Here is a 17,719-nt window from a genome sequence, read left to right as displayed (position 1 = left end):
GGATAGTATATGGGACTGTTATACAAGAATGTTTCTCTGCTTGCTGTTCCTCATTAAATGTCACAGTAACAGACAATAGCAGAAGAGACCTTTTCTAAGAAGGCTTCTATGTTCTCATGTGTAGATGTATGCCATTGAGTAATAGTCATGAAATAGACAAATGGCCGCTCGGTGTGTATCAGTAATTACCCCTGGAGTCTCAGATGCGGTCACTGCAGATGAACTCTCTTCAGAAGGCCTCTATCCATCTTTTTCGCGTAGCAGAAGTGCCCCCCCCACATTAGACAGCTCAGTCACTTACCACTCCAACATGCACTACTCTCTCCACTCTTCCTGCTTGATATGCATGTCTTAGCGAGTCACAATGGTAATCTTGTAAATAGCAGGTTTAAAAATGCTCAAGTTTCTCTGTGGTGCCCTCCTGCCTTTCATGTCACTGTGCACTTATACTTCAGTGGTTCGGTATCAGTCACCTCAGGTAAAGCATGACTTCAAAGGGATATTCCACCCTGAGTGAATGGATCCATACGGCAAATGGCAACAAAGTTCTCCTTGAGCCAGTTCTGCAGAGTGAGTTTGGATACACTGCAGTGTGAAAAGTTTACAAATGTGAAACAACCTGAGAATATAATGTACCACTCCACTAGTAGTGCAAAACAACCTGTTAACACATAGAATTCCAGAGTAGATGTTCAGACCTGCATTCAATCTGTGCTGTACATTGTTGCAATACATTGTCGTCTACCAATCAGAGAGACAGCTGGAGATTTTAACCTGAGAATATGTTGGGTAGACTACAATGTATAGCATTGCATAGCAACAATAGATTCTCGGGTTTAGTTGTATGAATCTCGTCTCTATCGACTGACACAGTGTCTATGAATAATAGGATTCAAACAAGAGTAATGTAGTTTTACATTTTTTATTTAAAACTTTAAAATCATATAACCCATACAGCAAACTGTACAATTGAATTATTCACAGTGTGTTAAAAAGAAAATAACGCAATAGCTTCTCTATGATTTTATATTTCCCCATGTTTTACTTGGTTATTCTAACAATAGTCTTCTCTTAACACATACAGTTATTAGGTAAACAGAAAATGTTACAAAACGTTACAAAAAACTATATTCATAGAAATTCTGCATGTCCACAAAGAAAACCCTGGTCGGCACCAGGCATCCTATTAACCCTATTATTTGAAAGGTTTCCTGTCAAACGATAGAAGCAGACAATTCAGCTCAGCTCAGCTCACCTCAACTCAAAACAAAACATAAATAAATACCTAGCGATGTGACTGTTTGATTGCTTAATAAAGTGTAACTCATTCTAACTCATACCACATACTGCACATATTATGTGTCATCTTATTTTTTTCATTATTTTTTATCTTAGATTTCATAAAATGTTGTAAAATAACTGGATTCACATTTTGGTATAAAAAAGACAGTATGCTTAATAACTGGGACTGATTGAATTAACTGAACTAAAATCTTGGTAGTAAATTCAAATACCTTTAGTAAAATGGATCACTGATGTCCATTTTTCACCACAATTATTTCGGAGAATATGTGGATTGACAAAAAAAACATTAAAGTACCTTGTGTTTGCAGTCAAAGGGGAATTCAACTGGAAGCCAGTCTAACCTGTAGTGTAACAACCAGTCTTTGCCCAACTGCATCATGGGATTCAAAAGAGAAGAAAAGAGCCAGCTAGATCATACAAAATCTATTCTAAATGAGTTTCCTCTACAGTTTTGGGAATTTCAATATTACAACGTCACATACACCTCATATCAATATATTAGGTGCGATAAAATAAGATTTACATACAATATTCTGCTCTTGATGATCATAATCCAATATAATATATTATAATCCATTCCAATCAAATAAATTAATATGGAGGATGTGGGAGTGGGGTACAGGTTAACGTGGCATATGACACCAAATTTAAATTAAGAAATTGTGTTTGGCTGAGAACAAAAATGTATGTATTTACCTGTAAAAATGTAGCAAAATACATTGTCTCCTGTTCAACTTATCTACATGTACTCTACTTTGCAGACGGGAGTTGATTAACATTTATACAAAGATTTTCTACCAAACCAATAATAAGTCACACAGATTTAAGTTTCCTTGAATCTTTACATTGTTAATGTTGAAAAAAAGGAACCCAAGATAGTTTGTCTTTTTTATCAATATTGTAAACCTCACAGAGGTATGCTGTCTCTTCAGCTCCCTATTCCGGCAGCTCACATAGACTGCTAGCATCCTACAGCTCAATACTCATTGCAGATATACAGTTCATAGGCGTTACAGACGACATAAACACAGAAAAACCAAACTTCAGATCTTCCGTCTGTTAGTTCATCTCATCATCTGAGCATGATATTGACTAATTGAATGATATATCTATCTCTAGTGCACAGTATGAAAATCATATGCAAAACCAAAACCAAAGGGTCTTGTCAGCCACTCAGAGCTAGCCTATCTCATTTCCGTAACGGTAGCATAGCGTTCGGTAACGCTGCTACAAAGCTTTTAGATCGGGCCTGCAATAAGAATAAGCTAAATAATTTGCGTGTCCCAAGGACATTCACTGTTGCCGTGGCCACAAAGTAAACACATATAGAAGGAAGAGTATGCTGACAGTATTTGTTTTTGTCATCCGACCAACACACTACTAAACCAAGTCATTTACCTGCGATTACAGAACTAAAACCAAACAGCTTAAAACAGTGACTATGAAGTCTGTACATCTGTACTGTGCTCTCTGCATTTCTTTCATATCACTGACGTTTTTAGATTAGAGTGTCTGTTTAGCAGTCAGAAGGGTTAGAAGGTAATTCATTGCAAGCAGCAAAAGCAATTCAATGGACGCTGTGCGATTATAACATGGCTATTTCTGAGGGGCCTTATTGTAGAGACATTTTGGCAAAATGGAAACAGATGGCTAATTGCCCTCTGAAAATGCTATATTGCCATTGATTTTTTTTAAGACAACTAAAAGCCAACTAAAAGCCAATCGAAACACATTTCTCTGAACTGTTTATTAAGTGGACATGGGCAGAGATAACCAACTAGCCAAGCTAGCTGGCTAACTAGATAGCTGACTATAACCCTAACCATAACCGCTCAAACATGAATGGTATGATTGGGTTTAACATAACCATAAATATGTTATGCTTTTATGAGTAAATCAATTCAGTTTATACCCCTAAATCGTACAGTTGTCGAAAAAAGTAATGAGACCAGGTAGTTATTTTAGAGGACAATATAGACTAGTAGTGCAACAAATAAATATAAGGGGGTTCGTGTCCGTTTATCATTGGGAGCCAAATAAGAGTAAACACTTCAAGTTATGTACTTGCATTTTGGTACATGAATACGTTGAAGCAAATCACTCCTAGTTCATTATCCCATGGGTATTGTATATTTGTTTTTTGGGGCATCTTATTAATCAAACAAAGTCATTACATCTGATAGAAACACATTACCCTGTGTTGTAAAGAGGGGAAAAGGCCATGGTTAATCTTCTTTAACATAGTTTAATTGACAAATCCATCCAATGTTCAGTTTTATTTTACGGGCATATCTTTGGCAATTGGCTAGTTCTTCATTTTTTTTCACATACTAAATTTTCTTAACGTCCACAAAACATATGTCTGAAAATAACGTGGTGAAGCACATACAAATAGGGCCCTACATTTTGTTTAGTCACAATAACAAAATGGCACCATGTGGAAACGTTATTCATTAACGATAAATCAACGTCTCCCCATTCATATCTCGGGATAGCTTCAGTGATATCTCTCTCTCTCTCTTTGAACAGTAATGTTTCGTCAATTAAAGATAATCTGCGAACCTAGTTCACTGAGTGACCAATGCTCTCTCTTACTATGGGATTTGCTCACTGTTCGGATTCCATTGCTGTCATCTGCATGTACTAAGGACATGTTTATTGTAGTGGAATTATAGAAGGCCGATGGTCCAAGCCATGCATTTATAAACGCCTCCCAACAAAATAGACAGTGACTCAAAGAGAGCAAATCAAGAACCCAATGTTATGTCTGTACAAGGTTTGAGGTAACATCATTTTCTGCTGCCAAAGGACCTCCAGACAAGATACAAAAGAATCGACAGAACTTTAACTTTGAATGTTCGTGATGTGCTATGTGTGACACAACTGATCTCCCATCAAAACCCCATTTCCCATGTCTGTCTGTAGTTCTTTTATTGCCATGCTCAACGAAGCCAACTCTGTCTTTATGCCATATGTCCAATAAAAAGGTTGAATCTTTGTTGTCAATCAAGGATTCCTTGGATATCTTGTGATTCCTTGGTGAGTGTATATTTTGTGTTACGTACGTAAACATCGGACTTGAATACAGATTACTTGGAGATGGTTCTTCTCCTCCACCTCACTCTCTCTCTTTTTTCTGTCTCTTTTGGAATACATGGGTGAACGTTGTCATACCTGTGTCGCCGATGCTGCCATTTTGATAGTACCATGTTTAGATAGTGTTCCATGTTTCGTTAGTGTCCCTATGTCGCTGTGGTTGATGGTGAATCTGGTGATCCCCTCGATTCCATTGTCCCAGGTTTCGGGACCAATCATGCCCTCCACATTGCTCAGGAGGCTCTTTCTCTGGGAGGCGCAAACTGTCACGGGAACACGGGGGTCATCCCAGTGTTGCAGCTCAAGTTGTCCTTTCCCGGGAGTCGTCGGTCGTTGAACGTGTGCATGTTGATCACTGCATCCGTCTTGACCATGACCGGGACCTGGTGGTGGGGCTTGTGTTTCACACGCGTCCCGCAGGTGAACGACTGTCTGATCTCGTCCACCATGGCACTGCAGAAAGACCTCTGGGCAAAAAGGGCGAGGATGAGGGGAGAGAAGGGGGGGGGGGAAAGGGATGGGGGGGTAAATGCCTTAGCTTTAAATGGTTCTGACAGCATAGAGTGTCAACAAAATCAAGAGTGCAAAACACATTTGCCACAGAACATTCATGCATGTTGTTCCTCTCCCATCGCTGACAGCCATGTCAAACTGCAACCCCCACCACATGCAACCCACGCAATGTGCACTGTTCCTGCTCTGTCAGATAGATTGAACACAGAGCCGTATTCTTACCCCATTACCTATACAAGCATGCTTGACACAACCCACTTAGTTGCATAACTCCAATCTGCGATTTACAACTGCTGAGATTCATGGTATTCTGACATCTGCAATGACTAATAACGGATTAATTCGGCATGCTCCAATTTGCAATTATGCCTGTTAAAATTAAATAAATGTTCTATTTTATGGCCAAATAGCACAGGGATTATTTGAGGGAATGCAAATTCCTTTAATAACGGGAACTAAAATGGACAGAGTACAGCTTGGATTTTAAGGTTGTGTTCATATTGTTAGAAATAAGCACAGTTAGGCAAGTGAAGGATCTAAAATGAACCAATATATACTATACGTCATGCAAACAATGTCATTAATAAAATAATCACATCAAGTACCTAAATTACTGATCAACAATCTTGAATCAGATTCATGGGGATAATATCTACCTGCTCACGTTTCGCCGTCTTCCTTAGCTTGTATATGAATTCGGCTATAGCCACAAAGACGGAGAGAACCAGGCCACACGCCAGCACTATAAAGATCCCTCCCAGGTTCGGAATGCCCATGGGGCCGGCTTTCTCACGGCGCTCTTCGTCCAGACAGCTGCTGCCGCTCCACCACTTCTCCTTGAGCATGTGCAGACGGCCATCTTCCAGGATGCTCAGGATGGCGATGGTCACTTTGTCCCGGTATGGAGAGCCTGTAAGGCAAGCAACAGGTCTGCTTTAGACTGGTTGAAAGATAAGATAAACCACTAGCTGGATCTCATTGATGAGGCCACAGGGGTGTTTTCACAACATATGGCTCAAATGTAATATACAGTACCAGTCAAAAGTTTGGACATTCATTCAAGGGTTTTTGTAGAAACATACTGAAGACATTAAAACTATGAAATAACACATATGGAATCATGTAGTTACCAAAATAAAAATGTATTTTAGATTCTTCAAAGTAGCCACCATTTGCCTTGATGACAGCTTTGCACACCCTTGGCATTTTCTCAACCAGTTTCACCTGGAATGCTTTTTCAACCGTCTTGAAGGAGTTCCCACATCCTGTCTCAGCCTCCAGCATTTATGCTGCAGTAGTTTATGTGTCGGGGGGCTAGGGTCAGTTTGTTATATCTGGAGTACTTCTCCTGTCCTATCCGGTGTCCTGTGTGAATTTAAGTATGCTCTCTCTCTCTCTCTCTCTCTCTCTCTCTCTCTCTCTCTCTCTCTCTCTCTCTCTCTCTCTCTCTCTCTCTCTCTCTCTCTCTCTCTCTCTCGCTCTCTCTCTCTCTCTCTCTCTCTCTCTCTCTCTCTCTCTCTCTCTCTCTCTCTCTCTCTCTCTCTCTCTCTCTCTCTCTCTCTCTCTCTCTCTCTCTCTCTCTCTCTCTCTCTCTCTCTCTCTCTCTCTCTCTCTCTCGGAGGACCTGAGCCCTAGGACCATGCCTCAGGACTACCTGACATGATGACTCCTTGCTGTCCCTAGTCCACCTCCAGTTTCAACTGTTCTGCCTGTGATTATTATTATTTGACCATGCTGGTCATTTATGAACATTTGAACATCTTGGCCATGTTCTGTTATAATCTCCACCTGGCACAGCCAGAAGAGGACTGGCCACCCCACATAGCCTTGTTCCTCTCTAGGTTTCTTCCTAGGTTTTGGCCTTTCTAGGGAGTTTTTCCTAGCCACCGTGCTTCTACACCTGCAATGCTTGCTGTTTGGGGTTTTAGGCTGGGTTTCTGTACAGCACTTTGAGATATCAGCAAATGTACAAAGGGCTATATAAATACATTTGATTTGATTTGATGTTGAACACTTGTTGACTGTTTTTCCTTCACTCCATGGTCCAACTCATCCCAAACCATCTCAAATGGGTTGAGGTCGGGTGATTGTGTAGGCCAGCCCTTACTCAGACTGGAGGTGTGTTTTGGGTCATTGTCCTGTTGAAAAATAAATGATAGACCTCTGAGCGCAAACCAGATGGGATGGCTTTTCGCTGCAGAATGCTGTGGTAGCCATGCTGGTTAAGTGTGCCTTGAATTCTAAATAAATCACAGACTGTGTCACCAGCAAAGCACCCCCACACCATCCCACCTCCTCCTCCATGCTTCACGGTGGGAACCACACATGCAGATATTATCTGGTCACCTACTCTGCGTCTCACAAAGACACGGTGGTTGGAACCAAAAATCACAAATTTGGACTCATCAGACCAAAAAACAGATTTCCACCGGTCTAATGTCCATTGCGTGTGTTTCTTGGGCCTGAGCAAGTCTATTCTTCTTATTGGTGTCCTTTAGTAAAGGTTAAATAAAAATATAAAAAATATTAAAACTTGTTAATGTGAAGCATTTATTTGGGCTGGAATCTCTGAGGCTGGTAACTCTGGGTCTTCCATTCCTGTGGCGGTCCTCATGAGAGCTAGTTTCATCATAGCGCTTTATGGTTCTTGCAACTACACTTGAAGAAACTTTAAAAGTTCCTGAAATGTTCCGTATTGACTGACTGTCATTTCTCTTAGCTAATTTGATCTGTTCTTGCAATAATATGGACTTGGTCTTTTACCAAATAGGGCTATATTCTGTATAACAAGCGCATTAACAAGGAAAGAAATTCCACAAATTCACTTAAGGCACAACTGTTAATTGAAATGCATTACAAATGACTTCCTCATGAAGCTGGTTGAGATAATGCCAAGAGTGTGCAAAGCTGTCATCAAGGCAAAGGGTGGTTACTTTGAAGATTCTCCAATATATTTTGGTTACTACATGATTCCATATGTGTTATCTTATAGTTTTGATGTCTTCACTATTATTCTACTATGTAGAAAATTGTCAAAATAAAGAAAAACTCTGGAATGAGTAGGTGTGTCCAAACTTTGACTGGTGCAGTAAATCAATTCAAAGTGTATTGGTCGTACACACAGTTTTGCAGATGTCTTCGCAGGAGCTTCGAATTGCTTATGTTTCTAGCTTCAACAGTGCAGCAATATATATTTTTTATTTACTTAACAAAGCAAGTCAGTTAAGAACAAACTCTTATTTACAATGAAGGCCTACCGGTGAACAGTGGGTTAACTGCCTTGTTCAGGGGCAGAATGACAGATTATCACCTTGTCAGCTCGACGATTCAACCTTTCGGTTACTGGCCCAACGTTCTATCCACCATGTACCTGTCGCCCCAAATATCTAGAAATATCTAGCAATAATTGAACAATACACACACAGTCCAAAAATTACATAAATACCAAGAGTAAAATACAATAGTAGCACGGTAGTAGTTAGTCGAAATGCTCTGCATCGAAAGCACAAATATAGGATGAATGTGTTATTTGTTTCTGTCCAGCTTGAAGGACCACCTCCTACCAGTGTATCAGTGGGGGATGGTGCTTGTTGCAGGAGGTATGGAGAGCTGGAGAGTATTCATACCATCAGGAAGCTATTATATCTATTAAGGTACAGATGTTGTTACATCTTACCCATGGGAGTGCCTATTCCATAGCCTTTGCTGTCAATGACGCCTCCAACCTGGGTGAGGTTGCAGTTCCGCTGGGTAATGTAATCGATTGTGGTGGACTCCATGAGCAAGGCATAGTCCGACTTCAGAACCCTCTGGATGCCGTCCTCAATGGACTTGACCAGCGACGTACTCTGTTTACTACTCATGAAGGCCCACATCTTCTCGAAAGTAGACACCTTTGATTTCTGTAAGGGGAAGAATTGAAAGTACAATCAATGTTGAATCTTAGATTGTGCATTACAGCTGGTCAAAGGGGCATTGAGTCTACACAGTTATTTTTTTTTTAATTAACATGTTTTCTACACCGTGTTGATCCCATTACACGATAGCCCTCTGGTGTTGAAAATACTCTGGCAATCTTGAGCAGCTATCATGCTGTTATTATCCTTTTCCCACAATTCTCCATTTCGAGAAGTATATCATTGTACGAATAAAGGAATGTATTGGAGCCTTGAGCTCCAAGAAAAGGAATAAACTGTGCAATGCCACTTTAACATTCACTGCTTTCAAGTCCTATATCTACATTGACACTTATGTACTTTCTTACATCTATTTATTTGTTTATATAAAATGTGATTTGTGCCACTGGATATAATAATGTAGTAAGGGGAGGTAATGTCATCTATTTTCATCCACAGGAAATAGTGAAAAATGCGGGATTAATTTAGTTCCTCTCTATTAGCCTTGCGTTTGTCTGTGATATTTCATGCTACTTGACAAGGGGTCAAATGTTATTCCATACCTAATTTGAGATAATTACTGACTCATCACCATAGTCATTTGAAAATATGAAGGATGTTAAAGCTCTTTAGTTACTTAATTCCTGCATTGACGGTTAAAATGTGATTTTTTATTTATTTAGACGTGCAGATGACACGCATAGTGCTACTGTAAGTGTGCCAGAGATTACAGTGCAAAGATTTACTTTGCCCTACAGTGCCCTTCCATGCAGTGTGGTTTGACATATCTACAGCTACTCTCCGACCTCTTCAGTATTTATCAGCTCCCTCATCCGCTTCAGTCGAGCTCGTTAGCCCTCCCAGTGATAACGAGAAGGAACCGAGGGCACTTGAGCTCTGCAACTGATGAGGTAATTATAGACACCTGTGTCTCCTCTGACTAATAACACTGCAATCATACCTGTCACTAATCAAAGTAAACACGCTTAAGGAGTAAAATCCACTTTTTACTGTTCCGAGAACTTACAGCAAGTTCTTCACTAATTGTCAATAATCTTTCATTTAGAGAAGGTTCAAATAGATGTGTATAGCTCAGGGTAGACAGGCAGCCATTAGATACTAAAGGCCCTAATGAGGAGATGATGAGTAGGATAAGGTGTGTTTCAGTAGGGGCTGGAACAAAAGCCTGAACACTCAGTAGCTCACCAGGAAGAGAGTTGGCCACCCCTGGTTTATACCATAGCCAGTAGTTCCAATGGTTAGGCAACTGATGACTCTAATTTGGTATAATCACAAATTCTAGTTACTCCATGGACCATGCCTAATCCCTCATTGCACTCCATGTTAATCAAGCCTCCTGGAATAGAATGGTTACTAATGTTCTCTTTCTCCTCCAGTGGATTTTCTGCTGGTCACTGGGAATCTTTATGCGGGGGAAAATTCTATCGGTGGATATTCTGATCGGGTGGGTCATAGAGCAACTGAGACATATTGCTAACAGAGAGTAGAAAGAGAGAAATTATGAATAATAATATTTGTAACACACTTTTCAAAATCCCAAAGTGCCAATAAGTATAATATTAATGTAATGTAATATGAATAAACCAATATAAAGGAAATAGGGATGACGGAAATATCAAATGAGAGAAGTCAACTAAAAATACATCCTCAATTATATTGTCAAGGCAGGGGAAACTACAACAATACTCTCTTTAGCAGAGGCACACATATTACAGAGAATATTTGAAAGTGTAAAACTGGGACAATCACCCTGGGTGAAATGATCTGTTATCGTTGCTATTTGTGTGCCATAAACATATGGACCTTCCCTTGTCCATAAAACATTTTCCATAGCACTGTGTCCAATATTTTCCTTTTCTTACACAGAAAAACAGCAAACCCTTACATGTTATTCAGCACCACTGTGACAGCATCTGAGGAGAAACTTAAAATAATAAAATAAAGCTGAGAACCCTGCAGGGCAAAAGCTGAAACTTTGGAATAAAAAATCATTATGGAGGATCACATCAAACAGTGTGGAGAACTTGCTTTTGCAGCGGGAATTAAGATCTAACTGGAAATAAAAAAATAAAATAAAAAACATATATTTTGTGGAATATGATTATTTTATTTTATTGAGAAGCATACTGTATATAAAAAAGTACGGATCCAGCATCTTGTCTCAGTTCTTCATAAACACGTTTTATGAGAATATAACTGTGTGTACTCAGCGTGCTTCAATCAATGGGGCTGCATTCAAACTGCTTAAAATGACTGGAGAATTGAAATGAAGAGATTTAATTATGTTCTTTTCAGATAATGTTCCTGGCAGATTGTTTATTTAATACGAGTAATGAAATCAACATGAAACAAAAGCACAACTCAAAACCAAAGCAGACAGACCCCGTCTTCTAAGATGCATACCTTGAAGAAAGACATGGTGGCACCGTCTTTGACCACACCATACTCAATCTTGGTCTGCTTGGCGATGTCGTCGGCAGAGTCCACGGGCGACTCCATGCGCTCCACAGTGAGGAAGGCGGCCAGGTTGGCCGTGTAGGAGGAGATGATGATGAGGGTGAAGAACCACCAGATGCCTCCGATGATCCTGGTGGACAGGGCTTTGGGCATCAGCTCAGAGCCTGAATGGCAGACAAGGTGAGGGAGAACAACGGTCACCTTACAGATACACTATAGGTAATTGTTTAGTTCACATTTTGGCTTGAATTTTGCCTCCTTGGTTCATATACATATTCTATGATATATGAGGTCATTTCCAGACAATATTTCTGTCCATTTAGGGGACCCATTTTGACTCGAGAGTACCCCCAGAGGCGAAAGTTTATTATAGCCTTTATAAGGGAGACGTTTGACATCACATATGCATCTTCTTTATATAAGACTGTTACAGAATATAACAAACACAATGGTTATATGGTTGCTTTTTCACATAAAAGGGATTCATCATGGTCTTACTCAAATTCTCAGATGGAAAACAACTAAAGTGGCATATCTAAGTACCTGGCAGCCTTCCTAAGTTTGGAAGGCTGCCATTATATTTTAATTTGACTACAATTGGCTGATTATGAAGGAAGAGGCTCAGCACAACCTTTTGGGGGGCGATCCCAAACTCTAATGCCAGATACAGTAGGATTCCTGGATCAACACAAACCCCCAGTCTGGGTTGAGAGTTCATTGAAAAATAATGGTCATGTTCCAAGCTGACAATATTCCAGTTGTGTTTCATGCGCCATTCAATGGTTGTGTGCAAGTTATCGACTGCAGAGTCAGGTATCTGATTGCTATATCATATAATGAGGTTAGTTGCAACTTTAAACACCTATACATGCATTGTGAGATATCATAATCAGGTCACAATCAGGTTTATTGTCCTACAAGAAGAAAATCCTAGCACAGCTCACACATGAATGCGTACCTGCCCATAGAGGGAAGCTACATATAATTGTTCATTATAGTGATAACCCCCGGGATAAAACTCCCCCAGAAGGGCGCAATGCGACACTTAATTGACCGGTATCTCCCAAATGACTGGAGGAGATCAAAGCAGTGATGGAGTGGGTGGTCTGGGCTGGAGATCTGGCATGCATCTGCAATGTAGTCAGCCTGGAACGCGGCCTCTGATACCGCCAAGCTTAACAGACAGAAATCTATTCTGGCGTTTTTGAAAGAATAAACTGACACGTGTTAGCTTTTTCGCTGTGGGGTTTCATAAAGAAACTTGACACTAGGCCTGCGTCCAATTAAAATAATGTCACCAAGACAAAGAAGTCACATCTAAACGTGATTCTGCTCTTTCTCTGCCTTTGAAATGTTCCACCTCCTTTTGCCACAGCCATATGTTCTATATGCTTTCTTTTATTTTGGGCTGTTGCATATGCATTTTGAGATTACAATGTGTCTGTTTTGTATTCTTCTTCGCATGATTTTTAATTAAGAATGCATGCATAACATACATCCATTTGTGACAACTTACATTTGACAGGTTGAAAATGTGTTATCAGTCTCAGGACATAAATGTTCAATTACTTAGGTTGGCCAGACTGCCTCCCACAGCATTTAGTATGACATTGGGAGGTCCTCCGTCAGATAAATTCCCATATATCTTTTTTACAATTGCTTTTTGACTCACGGCTAAAGATACTTTATTTTCTGTCCCTGTCGACGCCTAAAACAACCTCTCCACCAGAGGTTGTGTTCAGTGCCCTCCACTACTTTACTGAGAAGATTTATGAGGGCAATTTTGAAGAGTAACCACCCCACTGAGAGGAGGTAAAGTGGTCAGCTTTTTAACCTTCCTTACCCAATTTGATTGGATTTGTCCTTTGAGATTTGACAGCCTTTACACGGTGGCTAAACAAGGCCAGTACAGTAACACTCCAAGGTAAGAACTATCACTTAAGAATAGGAGGACACCCAGCTCAGCAGTCAGACTGGTAAGGAACTGGAACTGGTAGCCCAATTAGATTCCAGGCCGTAAAATGCTGTTGTCAGCTGGAACGCACGGCACCTAAGAACACTCTAATAAATACAACAATAGTGCCGCCGGAGGAAATAAAACCTTGTCAATGCATTATACATCTCCTTGAAGAAGAACTTCATGTCTTCCAAGCCAAAGAAGTACACATGTCCTTTCAGAGCAGAAGACAATGATGCAGTTCCAGTCAACAAAGCAACACAATCTCAGTGACTGCAGGGCTGCTGCAGCTAGAATGGCCTAGGTGCTGACATCATAGTTTCAAGTAGTCATGTCATGTGAAAGGCCTTGCAAAACACAATGGCAAAAAAAATCCAATCTAAAGTATGTTAAAGGATGGGGGATGTGACTCTAAATACACACTACGGCAAAATGGCAATGTTATTGAGAAAGGTATTAGGCCCAGGGATGCTGAATGAATGAAGGACATTCTATTTTTGTGCCAAAGCACCCAGTTGGCCAACCCATCCCTTTTGGGATTCGTTGACACAAACAAACATTACAATCATTTGCTGTGATCATTCTGTGATAATTATTGATGCTTGCAATATTGCAAACAGTGGTAATATTTGCCGTGATCCACCTGTGTGAAATTCATGCGTTCACAGTACCTCCTATCAACCATAGTACAATATTCCACTTGCAAAAAGCATTCATAACTACTCATGGCTCCTCATAACAGCATTGACAAAAGCACACATGCTTAAGATAGATTCACAATGCATTACACAGAAGTGTCTGATAAAAAAAGGAAACTCCTTGCCCCATCGTCAGTTTGAAAAAGGACAATCAGAGCCTTTCTGGGAGTTATATTGTCTGTGGATTTAGAAGCACTGAGTACTATTAAATGCAATGCCCTGGCTATCTCCCCATATTATTTTCCCCACAACCAAAGCTTCAACTTAACATCGGGGAGGCACCTCTTCCCGTGAGAATCATTACCTGCACTTAACATTCTCTCCTTAGCAGCCTCATCACATAAAAACACGTTCTCTACGCCAGAGGCTGTTAGAGCTTGTTAATCTCTTTTTAAACACTGAATGTCATATAAACTAAAAATGTTTTCCAAGTTGAGAAACTCTCTTCTCATTATCGGATTAAGATTCCACAGATAAGGTCAAAACAATGCCCCATGACTATAAATGCAATATTTTGTACAGCGTATGTTACTTACACATTTTGCGTATCAATATAGCAACTTATATTCCTGTTTCACCCGTTTTGCAACACCCATCAGACACTATGTTTGCCATGAGAAAAGCCTCACACGGCCCAGAGCGCACCTCTTTTGAAGCATGCAAGGTGTGCTTTTACACCTCTCCATTTTGTGTGTTCTTGTTTTGTAGGACACCTCACTCCCACAGACAAGCTGGCAGGATTTTGTTTTATTAGGCTGTTCTTCCTCTTCCAAACATGTCAATGAAATGGCTTCCTCCTCAGCGGCTGTTAGGTGAGTATGGCAGCAGAGCATAAGGTGTCTGGTTTGTATAACAAAATGCACCCTTTGGATACATACTTGGACCATTTGAATCGGGGCAGAACACATAGAGCTTTTTACATCTTCCATTAGCACTTATTGTATTCTTTCCAGCATGGAATTAAATAAAGTATATTTCTCTGCCTCCTTGGTTTTTCTTTTTTTACGGTTTGAGTGTGAGCACCTGCTGAACTCCATGGTCCTTTTTCTCTCTCACGCACCGGTCACCATTCCCCTTAGCCTGAGCACAGACCCTCAAACTTCTTTGCTACAGACAGGTAATCTGGCATTTTCCTGAAATGCCAGATGGCCAGTCCGCACCTGGCTACAGAACACATAGGTGCCACAATTACTCAATACTAGACCGTAGATAAATGTGCGCAGGCAGCACATGGTGCTCCAGGGTGAAGACTGATATTTCTGCATTGATAAATGACATGACCAATCGATTAGATCGTATAAAGGTTTGTTATAAGGAACTGGATTTTTTTTTAAACGCATTTTGTGTGGGTATGTCTTCAGGAGAATCAATGTTTGACCTACTTTTTTAGTTAACTGCAAATGACGCAGGTTATTTCTTTTTTTTTCACTTTCACTGAGTTGGATTGGGAAAAGGTAACATGTTTAAAGAGTAATTGTAACCTGTTAACGTAATTGTTCGAAGCGATTCCAGACCACATTAGCACTATGATCTTAAAGGGATAGTTCACCCAAATTACAAAGTTAGATATCCTTTTGGTTTTGTTAACCTCGCTACTGTCACCAAATGCATATTTTTTTCACTTGTGTCCAAAGAACAAAGCAAGTCAATATCCCAGATGAAATCATTTTCCATGTTTGATGTCCCAAATAATTTTAAAGTAACCGTATAGACTCTTAGACCATTTTGCTGTATCAGGTAAAATATCCTGTTGTATGGTATGTAATCTGGGGGAACAACATTAACTTGCTTAGAGGAGGACAGTATTCAAAGGAACAATATTCTTTACCAACACAGGTGGTTTAAGTTTTAAGTTCAAGATTCAAGTGGTTGACCTACCATTCCAATGACAAAGGACTATCAATCCTGTTCAAAGATGAATCACCAACTTCCTGTTTTGCTCGTTCCTCTCCTCCCTCGCATATTGTACTGTTAGACTCCTAGCCTCCACTCACAATGCAAATAGTCAGAGATACCATGCAGCTACGCGGGAGAGCTGCCGAGGAGTACAGCATTTGTGCTTAATGGATTGTCGCATTTGCGCTCCTTACCGGCAGAGATCCACCTTCGAGCCTCCCTAATTTGTCTTGTTACATTGAGGTTAAACATTTTATTAGTAGCTCTTTTTTTTATCCTCGGCTGACTTCATTATGTCAAAGCATTTATGGGGCTCCATTTGCTTACGAATGTCTTTAAGGGTGGACGAGGCGACCGCATTAGCGTGGTGTCGCCGTAATATCCTTCCCCTAACCTTCCTCGGATTTGTGTAAGCTTACACAGAAGGTGGGATAATTCAAATAGGTACTTTGGGGGTTGGGGAAAGACTAAAGTTAACTGTCTTTCTCTGGCATAAGAAAGATGCTGAGAATTGACATATTTTAATATGATGAAATTATGCATAAAGGACAATTACATAACACTACTCCAGCATCATAAAAGGCCCAAGTGGCATTTTACAAAATGTAATCTGTACCGAGAGCTGAGCTGTGTGTCGGACATAGATTTCGACAATGGGTCTTTGGTACGAGCACTCGGGAAACACAAGAATATAAACGTCAACCTTGTGGCCATAGCCAACGCCAGCGAGGAGTGACAGCTGGCATTTGTCAGACACGTTCACCAACTTACCCTTTCGTCCCAAAACATAAACAGCTGTGTTATGGGGGAAACAAATACTACCGTGTTTTCTGTCTTTACCTGCCACATTCTGACAGGTGTCTGACACCTACTTTCTCTCACCACTCCTGTTTCTACGAGCAGGCAGGGAGGTGACAACAGCTTTCTTTTGTAATGTACGTCTGAGCTCCAGTTGTTCCTGACGGGCAAGTGTCTTCTAAAACAGTCTCGAACATGGAAATGAGGTAGCTTGTCAGTTAAAGAGGTGGAGAGAGGGAGGGAGAGGGAGGGTGGCTGCGCAGAGGAAGGGAGTGGAGGAGGGACTGATGCTTTTGACATGTGAAAGAGGGAAAAAGCTAGGCTATACCATACCTTGCTGCATGAGGGAGCCCACACCGAACCAGAAGCTGTTAAGGAGGGTGAAGTTGTTCTCCACCACGTCGGATCCGGGATTGCAGGGATGGGCGTCGTACCATTCGTACGGACTGAACCTACAGGGAGACAGGTGGAGAAGGATATCAGGAACAAAGGCTCCAGTGTACCACAATTTCGGCATAATAGTGTATTGTTACTGTGGGGCTCAGTTAACCCTGACGAGGCATGGGGAAAGAGATAATGTGCATTAGAATTCAATCCCTTTCTCACCAACATCAATATCAATATAGAAATAATGGGTACTCATGTAGCCCGCTATACAGAGAAAAATGAGTTCAAAGGAAAACTATGGCTCAAAACAGTTTAATAATCAATGATATAACTGTGTTCATACTGTAATATGGGGATGGGGGGTAATATAGGGACTTACACAGATCTGATTTATTGTTCCCAAGTTTCCCATGTTTTATGCATGGGCATACCTATCTTTGTTTCATTTCATACTCTTGGCCAGTAATCCTGTGGCTTTTGGGGTGAACCATAGTAATGCATCTCAAATTGGTTCTAATAAGATGGAACAGAAGCTGTGCTTAATAATACATTCTAGTTCTCTGCATCGAAGGCCTCTCTGCTGGGTAGAGCACTCCTGATGTGTCCTTGAGCCGAGCACTTAACCTGAATTTCGCCTGACAAAACCACCCATGAAGCGTTAGCCTACAGTGTCCCTAAAGATCTGTGCAACTGTG

The 17,719-nt window shown here is 40.6% G+C and overlaps 1 protein-coding gene across 1 annotated transcript in view; it reads right to left on the bottom strand.

The window, feature by feature from the left end:
- Nucleotides 1-906: 906 nt before the first annotated feature.
- Nucleotides 907-17,719, bottom strand: part of grik3 (glutamate ionotropic receptor kainate type subunit 3) — a 128,925-nt gene continuing 112,112 nt past the window's right edge. Inside the window, exons 12-16 of the mRNA XM_035750703.2 lie at nt 16,971-17,089; nt 11,235-11,452; nt 8,591-8,816; nt 5,571-5,824; nt 907-4,866 (exon numbers count right to left, since the gene is read on the bottom strand). Coding sequence (XP_035606596.2) covers nt 4,474-4,866; nt 5,571-5,824; nt 8,591-8,816; nt 11,235-11,452; nt 16,971-17,089 — 1,210 coding nt within the window. The 3' untranslated portion in view covers nt 907-4,473. The remainder of the gene's footprint in view (nt 4,867-5,570; nt 5,825-8,590; nt 8,817-11,234; nt 11,453-16,970; nt 17,090-17,719) is intronic.

The sequence above is a fragment of the Oncorhynchus keta genome, chromosome 34 (genome assembly GCF_023373465.1).
Source record: "Oncorhynchus keta strain PuntledgeMale-10-30-2019 chromosome 34, Oket_V2, whole genome shotgun sequence".
NCBI classification, from domain to species: domain Eukaryota; kingdom Metazoa; phylum Chordata; class Actinopteri; order Salmoniformes; family Salmonidae; genus Oncorhynchus; species Oncorhynchus keta.
Note: the sequence above shows the minus strand (reverse complement) of the source record. Positions and strands in the feature narration are given on the sequence as shown.